Source organism: Aquarana catesbeiana, linkage group LG01 (genome assembly GCF_042186555.1).
Source record: "Aquarana catesbeiana isolate 2022-GZ linkage group LG01, ASM4218655v1, whole genome shotgun sequence".
NCBI classification, from domain to species: Eukaryota; Metazoa; Chordata; class Amphibia; order Anura; family Ranidae; genus Aquarana; species Aquarana catesbeiana.
Window position 1 is genome coordinate 650,781,232 of NC_133324.1, and position 25,724 is coordinate 650,806,955.

Genomic DNA, 25,724 nt, shown 5'->3' on the forward strand with positions numbered 1-25,724 from the left:
CCTGTGAACACGAGGCCTAAGGTGACCGCCTAATTAAAGAGCCACCTCTGCTATATGGACACTCTGAAGGCAGGAGAAGCCAGAAGCACTGGTGGGAGACCCTAGAAGAGGAGGATCGGGGCTGCTCTGTGCAATACCATTGCACATAGCAGGTAAGTATGACAAGTTTGTTTAAAAAAAAACTCCAAATGTTTAAAATCACTTTAAGGGCTCTGTACAGGGAAGATCAGTTTCTGAAGCCAGAGAAGCTGGAGGCTGATAGACTGGAGGTAATATAAGGCATTACAATTAAAGTTATTTTTGTACTATAAAGGGCTAATTTTTGTTATTCATATAGCTATATATATGGCTGGTTATTTTATTTACCACTGCATATACAGTGCCTTGCAAAAGTATTCACCCCCTTGGCTTTTTACCTATTTTGTTACATTACAGCCTTTGGTTCAATGCTTTTTTAATCTGAATTATATGTGATGGATCAGAACACAATAGTCCAAGTTGGTGAAGTAAAATTAGAACAATATATATAAAACTATTTTTCAGAAATAAAAAAATGATAATTGGGATGTGCGTATGTATTCATCCCCTTTGTTATGAAGCCCATAAAAAGCTCAGGTGCAACCAACTACCTTCAGAAGTCACATAATTAGTGAACTGATGTCCACCTGTGTGCAATCTAAGTGTCACATGATCTGTCATTACATATACAAACCTTTTTGAAAGGCCCCAGAGGCTGCAACACCTAAGCAAGAGGCACCACTAACCAAACACTGCCATGAAGACCAAGGAACTCTCTCAAACAAGTAAGGGACAATGTTGTTGAGAAGTACAAGTCAGGGTTAGGTTATAAAAAAATATTCAAATCTTTGATGATCCCTATGAGCACCATCAAATCTATCATAACCAAATGGAAAGAACATGGCACAACAGAAAACCTGCCAAGATACGGCCGCACACCAAAACTCACGGACTGGGCAAGGAGGGCATTAATCAGAGAGGCAACACAGAGACCTAATGTAACCCTGGAGGAGTTGCAGAGTTCCACAGCAGAGACTGGAGTATCTGTACATAGGACGACAATAAGCCGTACGCTCCATAGAGTTGGGCTTTATGGCAGAGTGGCCAAAAGAAAGCCATTACTTTCAGCAAAAAACAAAATGGCATGCTTTGAGTTTGCGAAAAGGCATGTGGGAGACTCCCAACATGTATAGAGGAAGATGCTCTGGTCTGATAAGACTAAATTTGAACTTTTTGGCCATCAAAGAAAACGCTATGTCTGACACAAACCCAACACATCACATCACCCAAAGAACACCATCCCCACAGTGAAACATGGTGGTGGCAACATCATGCTGTGGGGATGTTTTTCAGCAGTCGGGACTGGGAAACTGGTCAGAGTTGAGGGAAAGATGGATGGTGCTTAATACAGGGATATTCTTGAGCAAAACCTGTACCACTCTGTGTGTGATTTGAGGCTAGGACGGAGGTTCACCTTCCAGCAGGACAATAACCCCAAACACGCTGCTAAAGCAACACTTGAGTGGTTTAAGGGGAAACATGTAAATGTGTTGGAATGGTCTAGACAAAGCCCAGACTTCAATCCAATAGAAAATCCGTGGTCAGACTTAAAGATTGCTGTTCACAAGCGCAAACCATCCAACTTGAAGGAGCTGGAGCAGTTTTGCAAGGAGGAATGGGCAAAAATCCCAGTGGTAAGATGTGGAAAGCTCATAGAGACTTAGCCATAGCGACTTGGAGCTGTTATTGACTTTAGGGGGGAAGAATAGTTATGCACATTGACTTTTTCTGTTATTTTGTGCTATTTGTTGTTTGCTTCACAATAAAAAAAAAAAAACATCTTCAAAGTTGTGGGCATGTTCTGTAAATTAAATGATGCAAATCCACAAACAATCCATGTTAATTACAGGTTGTGAGGCAACAAAACATGAAAAATGCCAAGGGGGATGAATACTTTTGCAAGGCACTGTAGATATTCAAGAATAAATTGTCTTTTTTTAAACTTTACATTTTAACTAAATTATGCACCAAACTTTTTTGAGTTTTTTTATACGATTAATCAAAACAATAATCGGCCAACTAATCAATTATGAAAAAAATCATTAGTTGCAGCCCTAAAGAGAATGTCAATAGCACACCATGGATCTCCAGAATGGGTCCAAAGCTTTATTCAGCAAGCACATTATTACAGCTGAAGCAACATTTTGGAGCCTTGCAGGACCCCTTCATCAGGCATGTGTGTCACATGCCTGATGAAGGGGATCTGCAAGGCCCCAAAACATTGCTGTAATAATGTGATCACTGAATAAAGCTTTGGACCCATTCTGGAGATCAATGGAGTGCTGGTAACTTTCTCTCACTTTGACTGTTTTTGGTTCCTGCCTGTGGTCGCTGCAGCACCCGCTTACCCGCTTACACATGCAGTCATTGCTTCAGGAACGTGTGTGTTGGGAATTTCGAGAATTGTGCATTAAAATAACTGGATGGGGGTGGGATACTATTTATAGAAGTAGTGTAAATGGGGGGGGGGGGGGGCTAGTAAAATGGCATTATAGGGGGTAGTCTATTATTGTGTTCTTCTGCTGGCTATATTTGGGGCCCTTTAAGGAGTGTGAGGGCACTAAACAAGTGTTGATAAACCAGCATGCAGTATAGGTGCTATGTACTAAGTGTCCTGCTTCCAGCAATTCAGTCTCTGCTATCAGTATGCAAATAATGGCCAGTCAGCCCTTTCAACATTTCCTGTGATGCGACTGTAAAGTTCTCACTGTAGAAAAGGGGCCCCTTGTCTTTGCACAGATGGTTTCAGTGATCATAAGAGCAAAATGAAGGGTGAGAGGATGGTCTGATCTCCCTGCAGCAAAAGCGGGAATGATGCAATCACCGTAGTCCCCACAGCACTATCCCTGGTGTCACCGCCCTCGGACTCCTGTCCCTGTTGGTCAGCTCTCCTGCAATGTTTTGGGCAAGCAGGCAGAAGCACTCACATGGACTCCCATGGTGCCAAGAGGGAGTTGTTTCCAGTGCAGTCTATTCCATCACTTCCCATCCACCTCAGTGGAACTATGGGAACTGTAGTGTAAGGGTCCATGAGTCCCATTGTATGGTTTATGTCCTGGACTTCATTCCCATGATCCTCAGCATTCTGCATAGAAGTCTGTAGGCTTTCCTGACTATAGCTCTCCCCTTACTGCAGGGGTCTCAAAGTACCGGCCCGCGGGCCATTTGCGGCCCGCGGACCGGTTAAAAATGGCCCGCAGGCAGGGCTGATAAAGGACTAGAGGTCGACCGATATTTGGCCATTAGGTCGATATATAGCACTGGCCGCTGCTCTTCCTTCCTTCTCCACACTCAGCGCTTGATGCTTGTGTGAAACTGACACGTAACAGGAGGAGAGAGACAGAGGGATCTGTCAGATTTGAGGTTGATGTCGGGGGTGGGCGGGACCCGGCCGGGGTGGGCGGGACCCGGCCAATATCAAACACCAGCCAATGGGATCTGGGCGGGCAGCTACGTGTATGTGGCCCGCCCCTTTTCTTAAGCAGCCCAATCATTGGCTGGTGTTTGACAGCTGCTGGCCCCGCCCACCTCGGCCGGGTCCCGCCCACCCCGACATCAACCTCAATTCTGACAGATCCCTCTGTCTCTCTCCTCTGTGCTACGTGTCAGCTTCACACAAGCATCAAGCGCTGAGTGTGGACAGCTCCTTGTCAGTTTCACACACTGTTACACTCCGCTCAGTGTGAAACCTGCCAGTGGCACCTGCCTGTGCCAATCAGTGCCACCTGCCAGTGCCAACCAGTCTGCCATTGCCACCTGCCACCTCCAACCAGTACCACCTGCCAGTGCCACCTGCCACCGCCAATCAGTGCCACCACCAACCAGTGCCTGCCAGTGCCACCGCCAACCAGTGCCCCTGCCAATCAAAGCCACCTGCCAGTGCCACCTTCCGCCACCTGCAAGTGCCACGCCAATCAGTGCCACCTGCCAGTGCCAACCAGTGCTTGCCAGTGCCACCTGCCACCACCTGCCAGTGCCACGCCAATCAGTGCCACGCCAATCAGTGCCACCTGCCAGTGCCACGCCAATCAGTGCCACCTGTCAGTGCCAATAGTGCCACCTGCCAGTTCCAAACCAGTGCCACCTGCCAGTTTCAAACCAGTGCCACTTGCCAATGCCTGCCAGTGCCACCTTCCAGTGCCAACCAGTGCCACTGCCAATAAGTGCCACCTGCCAGTGCCATTGCCAATCAGTGCCACCTGCCAGTGCCATCTGTCAGTGCCAATCAGTGCACCCTCCAAACAGTGCAACGTGCCACCTGCCAGTGCCACCTGCCAGTGACAGACAGTGCCACCTGCCAGTGCCACCTGCCTAAGCCAACCAGTGCCATCTGTACTGAGGACATCAAGTGTTTGGTAGAGTGACAGGAGCAAGCAGGGAGGAGTGGAGTGGGTGAGGTTTTTTTTTTTTCAAATCGGCCTAAAATATCGGCCACAAAAATCGTCATCATATATCGGCCATCGGCTTTACCTCTCCATCTCTTCTGTCCTCTCCGCTGCACGCTGCTGCAGCCCAGAGAGAGAACAGAGCTGAGAATGGAGCGGAGGAAGGATCCGCTCATCGATCCGCCCACCTAGGCATTGACGATCGACCAGAGCTCCAAACCAGGGTCCTGCTGCCACCTCAGGGCGGGAGATTGTGTTCTCTGGGTCCCCTGTCACTAGGCCTGTATGGAAGCCAGGAGGAGAGGATTTGGGAGGCAGATGATCCTGACTGCCAGGAGAGGTGAGTGAGCCATCACACTGAGGCAAAGTCCTTAGTGGGGTGACTGGGGTAGAAATTTGTGCAGTGTGGGGGGTATTTTATGCAGTGTGGAGGGTGATTGTGCAGTGTGGGGGGTAATTGTGTAGTGTGGGGGTATTTTATGGAGTGTGGGGGGTATTTTATGGAGTGTGGGGGGTATTTTATGGAGTGTGGGGGGTATTTTATGGAGTGTGGGGCTATTTGTGCAGTGTGTGGCTATTTGTGCAGTGTGGGAGGGGTAATGCTGGGTAGTTAATAATGCGTTTGCTGACACCAATGCTGGGTTAATAATGCGCTTACGGACACCAGTACTGGGTATAATGCGTTTGCTGACACCAGTGCTGGGTATAGTATAGTATATTATTGCTGGTATAGTTCATTGCTTTTGAAGTTTTAAAAGTTTGCATGCGGCCCCCCATGGGATATGAAAACTTGTCATGTGGCCCTCAGGCAATTTGAGTTTGAGACCCCTGCCTTACTGTATGGAGGGGATAGTGCACCACAATATCCAGCATAGCTGTTGAAAGTAAAAGTAAAACTGACTATAAAAAGGACAATGTCTGCTTCTCCATGTTTCTGTAGTCCAGCACCAGGCTGCAAAGGTGGCAACTGTCTAACAGAGGATTTGCCTGAGAGATTTCCTTTAATTCCTGTGTGTCTACAAGATAGGATTTGAAGGGAAATCTTTTACAATGGGAAACAGATGTCAAATAAGGAAAGAGGTTCTTTATTACGAAAAAAAAAGTTTTAAAAAATGTTGATATGATTTTAAGAGGACAATTAAACTCATTTTTATTTAATGGTTGAAAAAACCTAAACATTTGCTTTATGTTTGTATTATTGTAATTTTCAACTAGGATAACACATACCATTACTGAAATGTTTCTCTTTATTTTTAGGAAGTCCAAGATGCAATTCAGAAAGCCAAGAAATATCTTGAAAAAAAACTTCTATCTTTGAAACAAACATACAGTGCAGTGATCACTTCCTATGCCCTGGCTTTAGTAGGAAGCACTAAAAATGAAGATTTTATTGATCACTTTGCAGATAAAAGTTAGTATGACCACAATTATACTTGAGTGAAACATTTGTATATGTATGTATGTATGTATGTATGTATGTGTGTATGTATATGTATATATATTTATTTATATAAAATCTTTTTTTTTTTTTTTTTGCTTCAGTCTTGTATTTGCCTCCCTTGCTATCCTGATGATAAAGATTTCAACCTGTTCACACAACTTCTTCTACTATAATTGTCTATTCTAATTCTTGCCCTGGCTCTGTTTATATAGAGCCAACAGTTTGCACAGAACATTACAATATAAGGGGGGACAGTACAATTACAATACAGTTCAATACATAAGAAAAAGGAGGGCCCTGCTCATTGAGCTTACAATCTAAAGTGGTGGTGACTCAAGTACAGCTATTTAGGTGGAGGTGGAGTAGGCTTCCCTGAATAAATTAGTTTCCAAGGATCACTTAAAGGCAGACAGGGTGGGAGCTGACAGGGCATATTGGGGTATGGAGTTCGAGAGGATGGGAGAGGTTCTGGAAAAGTCCTGGAGGCGGGCGTGGGAGGAGGTAACAAGGGAGCTAGAATGCAAGACGTGCTGGGAAGAGCAGAGAGGACGAGTTGGGCAATATCTGCAGATGAGGTTGGTGATATAACCAGGGGTGATGTTGTGGATGGCTTTGTACGTTGTGGTTAGTATTTTGAATTTTATACGTTGGACTAGTTGAAGCCCATTAAGAGATTGGCAGGAAGTATCAGCAGTCACGGATCAGTTAGAAAAGTGCATAAGCATTCATAATAGGCTAAAGGTGGATAGCGTGTGTAAACATAGGCCAGTTAGGAGGGAGTTGCAGTAGTCAAGGTGGGATATAACCAAGGAGTAAATACTGTATGTGGGGGCTGAAGGAGAGGTCAGAGTCTAGGGTTACACCTAGCACCCTAGCATGTGTGGAGGGACCAATCGTTGTGCTGTTGATTTTAATGGTAAAGTAATGGGGAGGGCATAGGGGAGGAGGAAATATTACAAGCTCAGTTTTAGAAAGATTGAATTTGAGGAAGTGATGTGACATCCATACTGATATTGAAATGAAGCCCTGGTTGAGTTACTGTTCTCTCACATTCTTGGGGAGTGTATATGCAGCGTTCGTTTTTTGAGAGAGCCGGCCGGCTCGAATTACAATTGATGCCATACAAATCTGGATGTGTGTAAGTGCATTACTTTTTTATGAATAAAATACAATACGTTTTTACACTATGGGAGCCCTCCTCTCTTTTATATGTCTGGTGACTGGCAATTGAGATGCTGTCTGTGGGCTAATTGAGAAAATTCAAAGAGGATTACAACTTCATCCTGTGACTGTGGCTGGGTTATAAGCTAAAAAGCGCATATGATCTCCTGACCAGAGATCAAGGGAGCTGGTAAGAGTCAGTGGTTTTAAAGGTGAAGGACTGTCCTATCCCTAACACTATCTTCTGCGGTGGATTGAAGTGTGATGTCACCTTTTCTTTTGATGAAGATCTAAGTTATATTGTGATCTCCCACCGAGGGATAATCATTATTTGTTCAATCTCTCATATGGACTCAAGGAATATGTTTGCATTCATTTGCTTTTGTTTTCATTTTTAGCGCAGTTTTTTCTGTTATAGAATATTTCATAATAACCTGTCTACAAAATGTCTTCATTTTCTAATCATTCATCCCTGACCATAAGGCCCTATACACAGTGGGCATTTTGCCTCAATTCATGAGACTGTGGCATTTAGCTGTGGGCAGAGGGCTCAGAGAGCTTAAGGCCTCTTGCACACTATACTCCTGTTTGAGCATCAATTTTTCACGTTATCTCTTGTATGTATTTGCGCATAATTTCACTAGAGGTCGACAGATATGGGTTTTTCTCTGGCCGATGCCGATGCCGATATTTAGAAATCGCGGCGGCCGATGGCCAATATATGATGCCAATTTTTTGGGCCGATATGTTAAGCCGCTTTTTTTTTTTCCTTTCATCTCATAAAATCTAATGCCCCGTACACACGGTCGGACATTGATCGGACATTCCGACAACAAAATCCTCGGATTTTTTTCCTACGGATGTTGGCTCAAACTTGTTTTGCCTACACACGGTCGCACAAAGTTGTCGGAATTTCCGATCGCCAAGAACGCGGTGACGTCAAGCACGTACGACGAGACTAGAAAAGGCCGGTTCAGAACCAAGCGCAGCACCCTTTGGGCTCCTTTTGCTAATCTCGTGTTAGTAAAAGTTTGGTGAGAGACGATTCGCGCTTTTTCAGACTCGTGGCTTTCAGATCGTTTTCTGCCGTTCAGTTTGTGCTTGTGGGTTTGTATCTGCTCTTCAGTGCGTGCAGTCAGTTCGTATCGGAGTTTTCTGTGCGATCTTGTCCGCTCCTTGCTGTTTTTCAGGTCGCTCTTCACAGGCCTTGCTGTTCTTCAGTGCGTTCTGTTACTTCGTTCTGAGCAGCCGACCGTTTTCTAGCCATGTTTCGTATGCGTACTCCTCGTACAGTTCGTGCTGTGCGGGGGCTTGGTGTTGGGGTCCTGACCTTGACACAAGTCCAGTCCATGAACAGGGTGGGGAGGAGTTCATGGACCAAGAATTGGTTGCTTCAGCGTGACCAGTTCTGTCATATGCCTTTGCTCCGTGAGATCCGTGAGAAGAATCCTGAGGATTTCAGGAACTTTCTCAGGATGACGGACCCGTGTTTCACCGTTTGTTGGCTTCGCTGACCCATTATATTAGCAGGCAGGATACCTGCATGAGGCAAGCCATCACTCCGGAGCAGAGGTTGGTTGCTACCTTGCGGTATTTGGCCACAGGGAGAAGTCTGCAGAACCTCAAGTTCTCGACAGGCATCTCCCCCCAGGCTCTTCTTTGTGGACATTTACTGCTTGTGTTTGTTTTAGCTGACCCTGACAGAAATGTGTGGAGTCCAGAAAATGGCGTGATTGTGTAACCTTATACAAAGCACTGTTGGCTGTTATTTACTAAATGCAAAGACACTTTTCACTACAAGTGCACTTGCAACTGCCCTGAAACTGCACTTGTAGTGCAAAGTGGATTTGCCCTTAGGAAATAACCCCCATTTTCTCATCAAACAACAATTACATCACCCCAAAAGTGTTGTAGCGTTGAGACAATAATCCACACATTCTTGATGAACAATCTTTTTAATACCTGCACAATCACATGTGCATTTACCAAAGGTTTTTCTGACAAACCAACATGTTTATTGTATAACATATTTTGTGGTGTCATTATCCAAAATCAAAATGTGCATTTTATAGAAAACAGGCCTGTGTAAAACCAACAAGAAAGAAACAAATCTTGATCTTACAAAGTTCACATTTGGTAGAACTTGAAGGCAATATCAGACATGAGTATTTAGGAACTGTGTTTGATATTGCGTTCAGATGGGGGAAATCACCCCTGGAAAAGCCAAATTTGGAAGATGCACACAAATTTCCCAATGTCAACATGTGCTATCTGCCATCACGGGGGATCAAGGGACGTGTTTTGGGGGAGAAAGCCCTTCCTCACCGCTACTTTATAATTGAGGAAGGGGTTGCACCCCCAAAACGCGTCCATTGATCTCCCGTGATGGCAGATGGCACATGTTGGCACACTGTGTGCATCCTCCAAATTTGGCTTTGGGAAAAATCACAAAAACATTTAGCACAATGTAGCACACAAAAGAAGAAAGTGATTTGGAGGGGCTTTAAACTCGCCCCAAAACATCAATGATGTTTTTATATTTTGGAATAACATCATTGATGTTTTGCTTGATGTTTTCCAATTGTAAATTACACCCCATGATCTCCCCGATCAGGATCTGGGCACTTTCGGATGTGAAAGGATCTTCATCCACAACCTCACGATCACCTAAAAAGAAAGGAACCCCAAAATAAATTAGGTCAAAAAAAAATGCCGCCATCCATCTCTTATCTGAGCCTGTAGTCGCAGACACTCACCTGTTGTGGTGACTACTTCCACCACATCTTCTTCCTCCTGCTCAGCTTGTGTTGGGGGGATTTCACCTTCTTCCAGGGGGGGGGGGCTCTGGTCTCCTGGGATGAGGGGTGTCCTCCGAGTCTTTTCTCCCCTATGTAAAACAAAAATGGTATAATTAGCACACAGATATTTGATGGCAGAACTCTAAAGATGAAACATTGCTTGGAAGTGGGGTACAATTGTCTATTTTAGCAGAGTTCCAAGATGTAGCTTTTTTAGTGTCCTTTGTCAAGCTGCAATACTTTACCTGTTTAGTACAAGCTTCACAGATGTAGCCCCCCCTATAGTATACACTGGAGCACCTGTGTGGCCCCCCTAATAAAAATGGTGTTCTGGGGTCCCACACTAGTGCTCCAGTGTCCAGATGTGAAAACAGCTGCTGAGTGTCCTCTCCTTACACACAATCTAGTTTGCATTTCATTCTAGTAACAAAGCCATCTACACAACCCAATTCTTTGAAGACAAGTATAGGGCCTCAAAATGGTGGCCAAATGCATATGGGCTAAACAATGGTGTTTTATAGTCCGAAAAAAAAATGTGTGATCCGAACGAATAATGTGCCCATGAACATGAAAGTTGCCATTTTAAACTGTACAACAGTTCCTAAAAGCACATGGAGCAGCACGAACGTAAGAAACATAAAAAGAATAGGAACACAGCACAACTACTTACTTTTTTGCAGCACTCTCCGGATCTTTCTGTACTGCTCATGTTCTCGTAATTTGAGGTCTGACCACTGCTTCCTGAGCTGATCTTTCGATTGTCGTACCCTGAATTTCCGGTGCAGACTCCTGACCACTTTCCCCATGATCTTGGCCTTTCGGACATTGTGGTTGGGGTAAGGCCCATACTTTCCATCATAGTCGGCCTTCTTCAGGATGTCCACCATCTCCAACATCTCCCCAAAGGACATATTTGAGTCCTTTAATCTCCTTCTGGATCGGGACGTTTCAGGCTCCAGCCTTTCCTCCTCCTCCTCCTCCTCCTCCTCCTCGTTGCTGTAAATAGCACAATCCTGCTGTCTATCCATGTGCTCTTCCTCCACTGCGCCGAACGAAAAGGGGTGGGGAATAGAATAGAAAGAACGTCAGGGGCGGGCGGAGTTATACGCATGCGCAGTGTGTATAAATCGTAACGCGCGCGTCTTACGTACGATCTGTGAGCGGAGGAAGGAGCATCGGAGACGCCGATCGTGCTAACGAAGGTAGGATCTAAACTTGGGCCTATACTGCTTCGAAATGGAAGCCTATATTGTAACAAGATTAGGGGAGTTTGGCCTGACATTAGGGTTTGTCTTGTGTTGTGTCTTGCAGAGAAAATGGATGGGTTCAACGACCACAATTTCCTGCCCCTGTTCATAGACAAGTACAGGGAGCTGCCCTGTCTGTGGCAAGTGAGACACCCCCACTATAATCACAAACAGAAGAGGCAGGCAGCGCTGGAGAAACTGCTGGAGTTGGTGAAGCCGGTGGTCCCCACAGCAACCATCCCTTATTTAAAAGCTAAAATTGGGGGCCTGAGGAGCACTTATCTTAGGGAGCGCAAGAAGGTCACAGATTCCCAGAGATCAGGAGCTGCAGCAGATGACGTTTATGTCCCCAGGCTCTGATACTATGAGAGACTGCGATTTCTGTCAGACCACACTGAAGTCAGGGAATCCCTCTCTACTCTTCCTTCCACTCTTCCTTCCACCCCAGCTGAGGCTTCTGATGTCCAACCTGGGCCTTCCAGCCAGGAAGAAGTGGAGGAGCCCAGCTGGAGTCAGGTATAGCATTCTTCTACAGATTTCTGGGCAATAAAGAAATGATGTTTACTAGATGTTATTATTGATCACTAATTGCTGCTTGAAAGTGTTTTACATATCAATAGACAGTAGTGGGCACCCAAAATTGGGACAAGAATGAAAAATGCTGGGCTCAGAAGGATAGTCTGTTATATTTGTTAACATTCAATTTGCAGCAGTCAGGAGGTGAAAATTGTGTGTAATTGATGAAAACAATACTAAAACTATGTCCCTTTTTCATACACAGGAAGACCTCAGCCAGGAGGAGGCTGTGGAATGTGGCAGTCAGGAGGAGGCGGGGATTATTAGTGTCAGCCAGGAGGAGGCGGGGATTAGTGTCAGCCAGGAGGAGGCGGGGCTAAGTGGCAGCCAAGAGAAGCCTGGGACAAGTCGCAGCCTGAGTCTCAGGTTCCTCCCCTCCGCCTGCCATATAAAAGGGCCAGGAAGGCCACTCCCAGTCCTGTGCAAGATTCAGCATACAGGCTGATCCAGGAGGCTTCGGCGTCCCTCAGAGCCTTCCCCAGTCCTGAAGAGGCCTTTGCCTGCATGGCTGCCACCAAATTGCAGGGCATGCAGGAGGGTCAACGCAAGATCTCTGAGGACCTGATTTATAAAGTCCTTCGTAAGGGGGAGAGTGGGGAACTGACACCCAAGACGGATGTCATGGAGAGGGACGATCCTCCTCCTCCTCCTCCTCCTGCTGCCACAACTCCACCACCACAGCCAAAGCCTGTAAGGAAGCGTGTAAGGGAGACCAAAGAGTGATTGCCCTGGGTTCAGTCTGGTCTGACAGAAGCTGCAGTCTCTCGTATGACCACAGCCTGGGGACACAGATGTCATCTGCTGCTTTCCGGATCTCTGGGACTTCTGGACCAGACTGCCCTCCCTTAGATATGGACTCCTCAGGCCACCAATTTTGCTTTTAAATAATTGATGTCTGCCCTGGGGGTCCAAGGCTTCGCCCACTTCTGCAGTTTCTCCTGCGTTGCCTCCCTCTTTGTTTAGTTGTGAGCTCTTAATAAAATTTTTTAGGTAAATTCTACTCTCCTGTGTGTGTTTTCATCCAAAAAGGACAGTTTGTTGGTGACGATTCAGGTACATTTCTAAAGTACAATGTGAAATTAACAAGGGACAACAACACCAAACAATCTCCTCCTACAGATTAAATAGAACAACATATCAATGGTGTTGTGGGAACTTGTCACAAAAAACACACAAACATTTTCGGGAGTACAAATCAAAATCACCAACAAAAAAAAATAAATAAAAAGAGAAACACAAAAAAAGATTCTACATTAAAGTAAAAAAATAAAAAATAAAAAATATGTTGTCAGATGTGAGAAATCAAAATATATTGAGGGAATCCCGATAAATAGTAACGAAAAAAGTTTGTGAGAAGTGTGTGTGAATATGAGCATCAAAACGACTTAATTCTTGTCACATTATAAAGAAGAAGAGAGTGCGCTATATTAAACCATTTTTTACATTGCAGCGTGACGAAAGTGCTTTATCCATTACGAACGCTAAGTTTACCAGAACGAGCTGTCCCGTGTCGGAATTTCTTCTGAGCATGCGTGGCACTTTGTGCGTCGGAACAGGCCACACACGGTCGGAATTGACGCGATCGGATTTTGTGGTCGGAAAATTTTATCTCCTGCTGTCCAACTTTGTGTGTCGGAAAATCCGATGGAAAATGTCCGATGGAGCCCACACACGGTCGGAATTTCCGACAACACGCTCCGATCGGACATTTTCCATCGGAAAATCCGACCGTGTGTACGGGGCATAACAGTTAGACCCCTTTCACAATGGGGCATTTTTCAGGCGCTTTTGGGCTAAAAATAGCACCTGTAAAGTGCCTGCAAAACGGCTCCCCTGCAGTCTCAGTGTGATATCCCGAGTGCTTTCACACTGAGGCGATGTGCTGGCAGGATGTTAAAAAAGTCCTGCAAGCGGCATCTTTGTAGCGGTGTATACTGCTCCTCCACCATTCCTGCCCATTGTAATGAATGCGCACCGCTGCCGAAGCGTGGGCACATTCAACCCCTTCTTCGGGCTGGGTTATAAGCGCCCCGCTAGCTAGCAGCCGAATAGCGCCACTAAAATGACGGTAAAGCGCTGCTAAAACTAGCAGCGTTTTACCGTCAACGCCTGCCTGCTGCAGTGTGAAAGCAGCCTTAAGTAATAAGTGATACAGAAAATTTCTTACATTTAGGTAATCAAAACTTTTGGACGAAAAAAAATGGGCTAACTTTACTGCTTAGTTTTTTTTTAATTCATTAGTGTATTTTTTCCCAAAAAAATTGCGTTTGAAAGACCGCTGCGCAAATACCGTGTGACATAAAATATTGCAGCAACCGCTATTTTATTCCCTGGGGTCTCTGTTAAAAAAATATATATATATAATTTTTGGGGGTTCTAAGTGAATTTCTAGCAGAAAATACAGGATTTTTACTTGTAAGCAACAAATATCAGAAAAGATTTAGTCTTTAAATGGTTAAACTGAGAACTCCTTCACACGGAGTTCAGTTCATTGACAAGTGGAAATTGTATCTTTTTAGTTTCTTTTATCAGACTTGGCAGGCTGCCCAGAGAGGATAGAAGTCGCTCCATAGAAGACTTCAGGCAACTCGCATTGACTTCTATTACAGAAGTCATTTGCAAGTTGTGTTGAAGTTATAATCGGCCTTTTTTATCAGCACAATCGGCCGATGCCGATTAATTAAAAAACGCCAAATATTGGCCGATATCGGGCGACCTCTAATTTTAACACATTTTCACGCATATGCGTTGGTGCAACTTTGCGCATTTCCGCGCGCTTGCGCCAAACTTATTCTCGCATCCACAAAATGTTAATGGACATTTACACGCATGAGGTGTTAATTACTGACCAAAAATGAAGATTAAAAAAAAAATATTTACTGAAGAATACACGGCGCTTGTTTACGTGCCTGTGTGCATAGGCATATTGCAATTAATGGGCTGTATTTTAGCTCAGTAAAAAAAATAAGCTGTACTGAGCTTTTTCAAGCTGCAGTGTACAAGAGGCCTAAATGTTCATGCCATTAGATGCACCATCCAGCCCCGTAGAACTTAGCAGTACTAGTGTGTAGTGTGGTATGTTTGACAGGCTGCAGGCAGTGAAGCTGGATGTGTGCCTGTGAGTTCTACGAAACATCAGAGCCTCATGCATTGGGGCTAACTCCTCACTGTGCATGGGGCCTAATAAGTAAAGAAAAAAGTATAAACAAAATCACAAAAAACATTCCCTTTAATGCAGTGGTTCTCAACCTTCCTAGTGCCGTGACCCCTTGATAAAATTTCCCAAGTTGTGGGGACCCCTAAGAGTAAAATTATTTTTGCTAGTCGCGTTTGCTGGCACAGTGGCGGCGTTTGCTGGCACAGTGGCAACAATTGATGGGCACAGTGGCTGCACAGTGGGACGTTTGCTGGCACAGTGGCTGCGTTTGGCACAGTGGTAACAATTAAATAGCACAGTGGCTGCGTTTGATGGCACAGGTGGCGACATTTGCTGGCACAGTGGCGACAATTTATGGGCACAGTGGCTGCGTTTGGCACAGTGGCAACAATTAAAGGGAACAGTGGCTGCATTTGATGGCACAGTGGCTGCGTTTGATGGCACAGTGGCAACGTTTGCTGGCACAGTGGCAACATTTGCTGGCACAGTGGCGACAATTGATGGGCACAGTGGCTGCCCTTGGCACAGTGGCAACAATTAAAGGGCACAGTGGCTGCGTTTGATGGCACAGTGGCGACGTTTGCTGGCACAGTGGCGACAATTAATGGGCACAGTGGCTGCGTTTGGCACAGTGGCAACAATTAAAGGACGCAGTTCCTGCGTTTGATGGCACAGTGGCAGCGTTTGCTGGCACAGTGGCGACAATTGATGGGCACTATGGCTGCATTTGATGGCACAGTGGCGGCGTTTGCTGGCACAGTGGCAACAATTGATGGGCACAGTGGCTGCATTTGATGGCACAGTGGCGGCGTTTGCTGGCACAGTGGCGACAATTGATGGGCACAGTGGCTGCATTTGATGGCACAGTGGCGGCGTTTGCTGGCACAGTGGCGAGAATTGATGGGCACAGTGGCTGCATTTGATGGCACAGTGGCGACAATTGATGGGCACAGTGGCTGCACAGTGGCGACGTTTGCTGGCACAATGGCGACAATTGATGGGCACAGTGGCTGCGTTTGGTACAGTGGCAACAATTAAAGGGCACAGTGGCTGCGTCTGATGGCACAGTGGCGACGTTTGCTGGCACAGTGGCGACAATTGATGGGCACAGTGGCTGCGTTTGGTACAGTGGCAACAATTAAAGGGCACAGTTCCTGCGTTTGATGGCACAGTGGCGACATTTGATGGCACAGTTGCAGCGTTTTAATGGGGTTTTTTTTCTGATTGTTTCAGTTTGTTTGCGCCCCCACCACTGATTTATATATAAACGTTGCGGTTGATTCCTCAAAAGTGGTTATTCCGTGCCAGTGCTAGATACACAAAGTGTATAGCTTCCAAACATGTATCTAGCACTGGCACGGAATAACTACTTTTGAGGAACCAACTGGGACGTTTATATATATATATATATATATATATATATATATATATATATATATATATATATATATATATATATATATATATATATATATATAGGACCATAATAAAAAAAATGTTGTCTTGTCAGCTTTTCCTGTGTGTCTGACTTACCAGAAGTCACAGGTGTTCTTCTTCTTCAGCAAGTCGTGTTTCGTTGCCTCCCTCTTGGTACACTCGTCCGCAGCAAGCAGATTTCGGTGGGTGTACAAAGATGTCCGCTTGCCGACTTCTAAGTCTAAGCCTTACTGCGGACGAGAGTACCAAGATGGCGGCGACGGAACGTCACTTCCGTGCAGTCCCTCCTCTCCAGGAAGTGACATCTCGCTGGCCGAGACGGACGGACTCAGGCAGTAACTTTGGGTCCGCATTCGCGACCCCCTGGAGAATGGGCAATCGACCCCCCAGGGGGTCGCGACCCCCAGGTTGAGAACCGCTGCTTTAATGCATCCTCTTAGTGAAGAATACACTTTACTTTTCTCAGTGACTTTGTTTTTAATAAACTAGCAAATAACTGCACAGACACAATTTACCTTTTCTCCTTAGGTTATATAAGGACTTTATGCTGGGGAAGCAGACATGCTAAGCTGCCTATGTATTTACTTTCTTAGATATACTACTCTATCATATTGTAAATGAGCTGATCATTCCATCAAAGTAATTAAACTAACGTTTCTCTATTTTTGGCTTTTTTTTTTTTAAGCTGGTACTGTCTGGGTAGATGACAAATCAAATTTTTATACTGTGGAAGCTACTGGCTATGCCCTACTTCAGAAACTGAAACTGAGAAAATACGAGCAAGCCCATAAAATAGCCAATTGGCTTGTAGGCATAAGGAGATTTGGAGGAGGCTACGCTTCTACACAGGTGACTTTTCATTAATAATTAGTCATCTTATATTGATTAATTTTTGACATGACAATAAAAGGAAAAAAAAAAAAAATATATATATATATATATATATATATGTGTGTATGTATGTATGTATGTATGTGTATATAAATGATATATATATATATATATATATAGATATATATATCTATAGATATATATAGATATATATATAGATATATATATCTATATATATATCTATATATATCTATAGATCTATATATCTATATATATATATATATATATATATATATATATACACATATACACACACACAGTAAAACCTTGGTCTGAGACTAACTTGGTTTGAGAGCGTTTTGCAAGACAAGCAAAATCTTTTAATACATTTTGACTTAATAAACAAGCGATGTCTTGATATGCAAGTAGCGTCATGTCACAACTGAGTATAAAAGAGAACAGAGTCTCCTCTAAGTGTAGCAATATGGTTACATTTGATGAAGGTACAACATTTAACAACTCACATGGTTGATGTTTAAAACAGGTGCATCTAAATAGGCAGGCATCTGGGGTAAAGCTGTCCACATAGACCATCGTCCGCACCGCCATCAGTGTCATCCCTTCCATACTGCGCTCCATGAGCGCTTCAAGCCTCGCTTTCAGATTCCTCTACTGCGGGGTAGTCTTCCTGGTCACAATTGCGAGCTGACAATGGTGAGAGCCGGCACTGTGGAGGATGGTCTATGTGGACAGCTTTACCCCGGATGCCTGCACACTTATGCCCTGTACACACGGTCGGATTTTCCGACGGAAAATGTGTGATAGGACCTTGTTGTCGGAAATTCCAACCGTGTGTAGGCTCCATCACACATTTTCCATCGGATTTTCCGACATACAAAGTTTGAGAGCTTGCTATAAAATTTTACGACAACAAAATCCGTTGTCGGAAATTCCGATCGTGTGTACACAAATCCGACGGACAAAGTGCCACGCATGCTCAGAATAAATAAAGAGATGAAAGCTGCTGGCCACTGCCCCGTTTATAGTCCCGACGTACGTGTTTTACGTCACCGCGTTTAGAACGATCAGATTTTCCAACAACTTTGTGTGACCGTGTGTATGCAAGACAAGTTTGAGCCAACATCCGTCGGAAAAAATCCTAGGATTTTGTTGTCGGAATGTCCGAACAAAGTCCGACTGTGTGTACGGGGCATTAGATGTGCCTGTTTTAATCATCAACAATGTGAGTTGCATCAATTCTTCTAGGTAGTGTACTTGCACGCAGTTTTTGAAGGGACTTGGCTTTTACTACATATTACAGTTCATTATATGCAATAAAAAATAAGGAGACACATCAGGAAGAAGAGAAGAAGAGATTAGGAAAGGTAAAATACAGGAGTATCTTGCAGAGAACAATTTACCAAAAATATCATTAAAAAATGCTGAGTCGTTAGATAAACCAATCACCCAAGAAGTCTATAAAGCTATAAAGGAGACACCAGGGGGGAAAAGCCCAGGCCCAGACAGGTTCACGATTAAATATTATAAAAGATTTAAAGATCAATTGGTCCCAGTACTATGTGACTATTTCAATAAATTAGGCGAAAATGAAGAAATAAGAGGAGAATCCCTCTAGCAAATATTTCAATAATACCCAAAGTAGGAAAAGATAACACTCTGTGCTCCAATTACAGGCCTATAGCATTGTTAAATGCAGATACAAAGTTATATGCAAAAATACTAGCAACAAGACTAAAACATTACATGCCAGAGCTGATAAATGTAGATCAAGCAGGGTTTGTGCCCGGAAGGGAGGGAAGAGATAACAGTATAGGAACATTATTAATAATGAATAAATACAAGGAGAAGAAATCCCCGATGCTACTCATTTCGATAGATGCAGAAAAAGCATTCGACCGAGTAGATTGGGGATTTATGATGGAAGCACTCCGAAGCATAGGACTAGGACCAAGAATAATAATATGGATCAACAACTTATATAGACACCTTACAGCTAGGTAGTATACTTGCACACAGTTTTTGAAGGGACCTGGCAGGTACTGTACGTTGATGATGTTGAGATCAGGGCTCTGTGGGGCCAAACCACTTCAGGGACTCCTTGCTTCTCTTTATGCTACCAATCACTGTACTTCTTTATGCTTATGTTGAGCGTGTTTGATGATGTACTAATATGTTGTTGTCTTAGTCAATAAAAAGATTCATTGGCTGTATGTTTGGGGTCATTGTGCTACTGCTGAATACATTTGGGGCCAATCACACGCCTCCCTGATGGTATGGCACTATAGATAAGTATACGCCTGTATGTCTCAGCATTGAGGACATCATTGATCCCGACCAAATCTCCAACTACATTTGCAGAACAGCAAGCCCAAATTTGCAAGGAACCTCCATAATGCTTCAATGATGCCTGCAGATACTCATTGTACTGCTCTCCAGCCCTTTGGTGAACAAATTGCCTCCTGCTGCAGCCATACATTTAAAATTGTGACTCAACAGTTCAGAGCACCTGCTGCCATTTTTCTGCACCCCAGTTCCTATGTTTTTGTGTAGAGTTAAGTCACTTAGCCTTGTGTCCATGTCAGATGTATGGCTTTTTGCCCACAATTTTTCCGTGAAAAACACTGTGACGGGAGTCACTTTGGGCGGGGGGCCCGTGGAACCCAGCTTACCTTAGAGGGGTCAGGAAACTCCTGTGTAATGTTATGTGTAAGTCACCCTGTGTCTATTAGGGGCACAAGGTGACCTGAGAAGCCCAGTCTGATCTGCACTAATCAGACTCAGTACAACCACACTGGACTCAGCATTTAATTTTACCCCTGAACCAGCCAGGTTGTTTACATTATGATTAGAACACTGACATTGGACATTTGCACTGTGCTCATGCCCAAGCCATAGGAGAGGAGAAGCTCCTTTAACAGGTCTCTCCATGTAAGAAGTGATCTGCGCGCCCAGTTAGGCCTCTTTCACACTTGTGCTACTTGTCCTGCGACTTGGGACTGCAAACTCACATGACAAGTCATTCCCCATAATTTCCAATGATAACCATTCATATATGTGCTACTTCAAGTCGCACTGACTTCAAAGTAGCGGCTAAATTTATTAATGGGAGAATTTCCCAGAGGAGCAGGTATAAAGTGACCCCAGATGTTTATGCAGTATCAAAATTTAATCAGTTTATTGGACACAGAATATTGTAAAGACAAATATCATAACATGTATCAAACCTCCACCGTCACCAAATAACGTTGTTATTTGGTGACAAAGATGTTTGTCTTTACAATATTCTGTGTCCAAAAAAACTGATTCAATTTTGGTACTGCATAAACGTCTGAGGTCACTTTATACCTGCTCCTCTGGGAAATTCTACCATTAATAAATTTAGTCTCTCCTTTTTCTGGTATGTAGACCCACCCCTCTGGAGGGGGAATGATGAATGCTTTATAAGTCCCAAGTGATTCCCCTTCTCTAGGGTGAGTCCTTTCCTTTGCTGTTTAGCATATTGATTCAACTTCAAAGTAGTCCCTGCACTACTTTGGTCCAACTTTGATGGGAGTTGAGGTCCACAGACCTGAAGTTTACAGAGGCATTCCCTGAAATTGCGACAATATTGCAGCTGCAAAATCGAGCGACTTTCAAGTCGCAGCAATGTGAAAGGGGCTAACTGTTTTAAATAGTTGTTGAAAGGTTAAATGTTTCAGTACCACTAGTTGGTTGCATGCCCAGATTTTGTTTATAGCTGTGTTATAAGTTTGAATGTAACTGTGCCTGTTGTTATTGGATGTTAAGTTTATCCCACCCTGTGTCTCTATGCCAACAAGATGGGGGGTTGTCTCCAGAGATATATACTTGTGTCTGTTCTTTAAATAAAGTATTTTATTCACCCTACACTGCTCAGCTCACCCAGTCACCCTAGTGACTGGGTGAGCTACCCAGTCACCCTAGTGACTGGGTGAGCTGAGGGATCTTGGATCGTGCTGGTACCAGGCAAGGGAAGGTCATGCAACGGACATACTCCTCAGGAGTACGGGTCCGTCACATTAGTGGCAGGAGTGGGATAGTGCTTCCTTGCTGTGGATACATCCAAACCACCACCGTGATCCAAGATCGGGATAGCAGACTTCAGTTGCCCCAGCAGAGATATGGATCTGGCATCAGAGTTCGAGGGGGTCCTGCAGATCACCTTTTCAGTATACCCCAGGACTGTGTCTGCGGATCAATACCTGGTGTTCAGGCAGCAGATTTGGGTGGAGCTCTGGACTGGAGCCCCCCCGGTTGCTGGTATACACCAGGGCAAGTGCTTTCCAACCCCAGGGGAATGGGCTAGTTACCGACGGAAGTTGCAGATGCCATTCCTGGGAGAGCGGCCCCAGGAGCAATGGGTGTCCAAGTTGGACAGGTTGGTCCAGCAGGAGATAGAGCTGGACAATCGATACTGGGCTCTGCAATGGCACGCAGAGCAGGAATTTGTAGGGGAGAAAACAGAGTGCTCTCCGGAGGGATATGACTTTGGCGATGGTTTTGTGTTTGGGGAACCTACCCTTGAGGACCTGCGAGAATACAAGAAGGCTATGCTTGGTCTTGCAGGGGTCTTAGAGCTTAAACCTGATCTGGAATATTTGCTAAGGGAAGAACAGCACCTGGAAAGGGCACACAGGGAACTGCTAGAACACGTTTAGCAGCATGCCCCAGAATTAGCAGCGGGAACTCCGGAGATTGCCGTCCCCAAAGCTGAACTGCTGACAACAGGGCAGAGCTCTGCTAGCCTCTGTCCAGCACCGATAATATCTCCTGGGTTCCACGGACAGGAGACGGTAAACCTTTATCTCCAGACACCAGTTCCAGAGACTGGGGATTTCATAGACTTTTCTGCTGAGGGGGAACAACCCAGTGAGCCTCCAGCAGAATAGTTAGCTTTGGAGCATGGCGCTGTTGACTGCTGCACACAACAATCAACTCTGCAGGAGCTCCATGAAGAGAATGCAGTCGGCACCTCACAACTGCAGATTGAGCTGGTGTCTGTGGATGGGACTGCGGTCTCCACTGACAGTGACCCTGCAGAAGAGCTTGCGACAGGGTAGTGTGCTGCTGACCTCTACCCTAAACTAACAAAAGATGGATTTCCTTTGGTAGTGGATGGGACTGTGGTCTCCACTGGCACAACCCCAGAAAAAGGTCTGGCATGGGGACAGGAGGATATCAGCCTTGCTCTGACAACACTGGGGGAATTTCATCTAGCTAAAGTGGATGGGACTACGGTCTCCAACTGTATACCCCAGGAATGCTGGGCAGTCAGCCCAGATCCCCAACAGAATGATGGAGTGAGCCCAGTCACCCTGTCTTCTCTATAGCGCCTGAAAGGACTCCAGGGAAAAAAGCCAGGCCGCACTTCTCCCAGCATTGGGTATGGTCTACGAGAGAGGCAGAGGTTGGCTGGGAGAGTAATGCTCTGTTCGGGGCAATTTGTTTGGGGTACTGTGTGGGTATGGGCATTGGGGGACTGGAACTACAGACTAACTTAGAAGGAAACCTGTCTGGGTTCTCCTCCTGTGTTAGTCTCCTGCTGAAAGGGGAGATATGTGACGGTAGTCACTTTGGGTGGGGGGCCCATGGAAACCAGCTTACCTTAGAGGGGTCAGGAAACTCCTGGTTCAGCTCCCCAGGCCCCTCTTATGTGTTTTACGGGCACAGGGTGACCTGAGAAGCCCAGTCTGAACTGCACTAATCAGACTCAGTATACCCACCCTGGACTCAGCATTTCATTTTACCCCTGAACCAACCAGGTTGTTTTCACTATGATTAGAACACTGACATTGGACATTTGAACTGTGTGCATGCATGCATGCCCAAGTCATAGGAGAGAAGCTCCTTTAACAGGTCTCTCCATGTAGGAAGTGATCTGCACGCCCAATTGCTGATTTAAATAGTTGTTAAAGGTTAAAAGGTTAAATGCTTCAGTACCACTAGTTGTTGGCTGCATGCCCAGATTTTGTTTATAGATGTGTTGAAAAGTTTGAATGTACTTTTGCCTTGATTTTTCTGTGCTTTCAACTGCAATGTTTTAAGTTGGTGACAAGGTCTCTTTTTGATACAAGCAGACAACCAGTTCACACTTGCATTCCTGGGGGCAGTAAAAATAGACACGGTTGAGCCATAGTTTGACTGTCCCCCCAAAACTTACACAGCAACAGGAGGGGGTTGTACACATGCTGAGGCTGTGATGATTTGTGCTGCAGCAAATATTACCCACCCTGTTGTATTTGGTAAACAGTACCACCACTACATTCAACCTACTCAGGTGAATAGGGCTGCTGCAACCAACCCGCAACTGCGCTTGCCATGAGGTGGTGCCAGCTTTTCAGGGTTAAGACCCCTTTCACACTAGGGGCGTTTTTCAGGCGCTACATCGTTAAAAATAGCGACTGCATAGCGCCTGAAAAAAGCTGCTCCATTCACTCCAGTGTGAAAGCCCGAGGGCTTTCACACTGGTGCGGTGCGCTGGCAGGGCGTCAGAAAAAGTCTTGCCAGCAGCTTCTTAGGAACAGTGAACTCACCGCTCCTCCACTGCTGCTCCCCATTGAAATCAATGGGGCAGCACTGCTATACCGCTGGGAAAACGCCGCTCCCTCGGCATTTTGCGGGCGGATTTATCCCCTTTTTGGCCGCTAGCGCGGGGGGGGTTAAAACCGCACCCCCGCTAGCGGCCGAATAGCGCAGCTAAAACGACGGTAAAGCGGCGCTAAAAATAGTGCCCCTTTACCGCTGACGCCCTAGGCGGCACAGTGTGAAAGGGCTCTAAGGCCCCATTCACACTAGCGCGTTTTTTGATGCATTTTGCATTTTGCAGAAATGCATGGGAATTTTTTAATATGGGTTCCTATGGAACATGTTCACATCAATGCTATTTTGTATCTCTACGTTTTTTGAAAGGGTCGGGGACTTTTTTTCATGCAAAAAGCAGCGTTTTGCATGTAATGGTTTTCAATGGACAAGCATCAAAAACGCAAGTGCAGCGTTTTTGCAGCGTTTTTGGTGCGTTTTTGCCGTTTTTTTTTTTTTTTTGTAATTTTTTTTTTAAGACTGTTAAAAAAAATGAAAAAAAAAAAAAAAAAAACGCAAAACGCAAATCGCGGCAAAAACGCGGCAAAAACGCGGCTCAAAAACGTGCCAAGCATGAAAAAAAAACCTCCAAAAACGCTCAAAAGCAACATGCATAGGTGTGAATCGAGCCTAAAACAGTCGCCTGACAACCGCTCTTGGAAAAGCAGGCTTGTCTTTCCACAATTGTTTGTTAATTTCCCCCATTTGTTTAAAAAAAAACTGACCAAGAGGCTATGTTAACATCTGCTCACACACTACCTTACTTACCTTAGGTACACCTGTTCATTTGCTTGCTAACACAAATTGCTAATCAGCCAATCACATGGCAGCAACTTAATCCATTTCGGCATCTAGACATGGTGAAGCTGAATTGCTGAAGTTCAAACCAAGCATAAGAATGGAGAAGAAAGGGGATTTAAGTGACTTTGAACGTGGTATGATTGTTGGTGCCAGACAAGCTGGTCTGAGTATTTCAAAAACTGCTGATCTACTGGGATTTTCATGCATAACCATCTCTAGAGTTTACAGAGAATGGTCCAAAAAAGAGAAAATATCTAGTGAGTGGAAGTTGTGTGAACAAAAATGCCTTGTTGATGTCAGAGGTCAGAGGAGAATGGGCAGACTGGTTCAAGATAGAAAGGCAAAGGTAACAGTAACTGAAATAACCACACCTTACAACCAAGGTATGCAGAATACCATCTCTGAATGGACACATCGAACCTTGAAGCAGATGGGCTACTTTCTCACAATACATATTAAACCATTTCTATATAATTGATTGCACCAGTCAGGATATTACAGAAATACTTTAATTTTTTTCAGCTCACCTTACTTTTTTTCCCAATTTTAGGCCACTGTTGTAGCACTGCAAGCCCTAACTCAATACAAAACTGATGTTGCCACTGATACAGATGTAAATTTGAATGTACAACTACTTGTAGAAGGAAGAGCAGACCCTGTGGAATATACTATTCTAAACAAGGATGCGTATTTGGAAAGAACAGATAAGGTAGGTGCTAGATGATCCTGCTTTGGAATTCAACAGTTATGTAAATTTTTAGTAAATTTACAGTGGGGGCCCATCATTGATACAAGAGGGTAGAGCTTTACAAAAGAGTCCATGATACTTACAGTCCTGCTTATGAGTGATTTTTTAAAAATTTTTTGTTATTCTACTGTAACAGTACAAACAAGGCAATTGCCTGGACTAGTTAGGACAGGGTCACAATCATTTCAAAATAGAATTTTGCAAAAATTCCTACTGCCCTCCTCCTTCTCCAACAATTTAGAGTCAGAACCTAATAAAATAGACCTAACGAAATAGAAAGAGAAAGACGCACTGACCTAGTGCATTATATTATTATTATTAATATTATTTATTGAAAAGATTCAAAGAGCAATATATACTCACATGATTGATATAAACACATGTCACTACGGGTGTTCTCCACTGCATGAAGGTCTATTAACAACCATTGGCCCTGTCAGAAGACC

The 25,724-nt window shown here is 44.6% G+C and overlaps 1 protein-coding gene across 1 annotated transcript in view; it reads left to right on the forward strand.

Annotated features, from left to right (window-relative positions):
- Positions 1-25,724, forward strand: part of LOC141110023 (complement C3-like) — a gene marked incomplete in the record, with an annotated part of 333,270 nt that overhangs the window by 249,952 nt on the left and 57,594 nt on the right. The window contains 3 exon segments of the mRNA XM_073601271.1: positions 5,721-5,874; positions 16,966-17,129; positions 25,081-25,239. Of these exon segments, the coding sequence (XP_073457372.1) occupies positions 5,721-5,874; positions 16,966-17,129; positions 25,081-25,239 (477 nt within the window).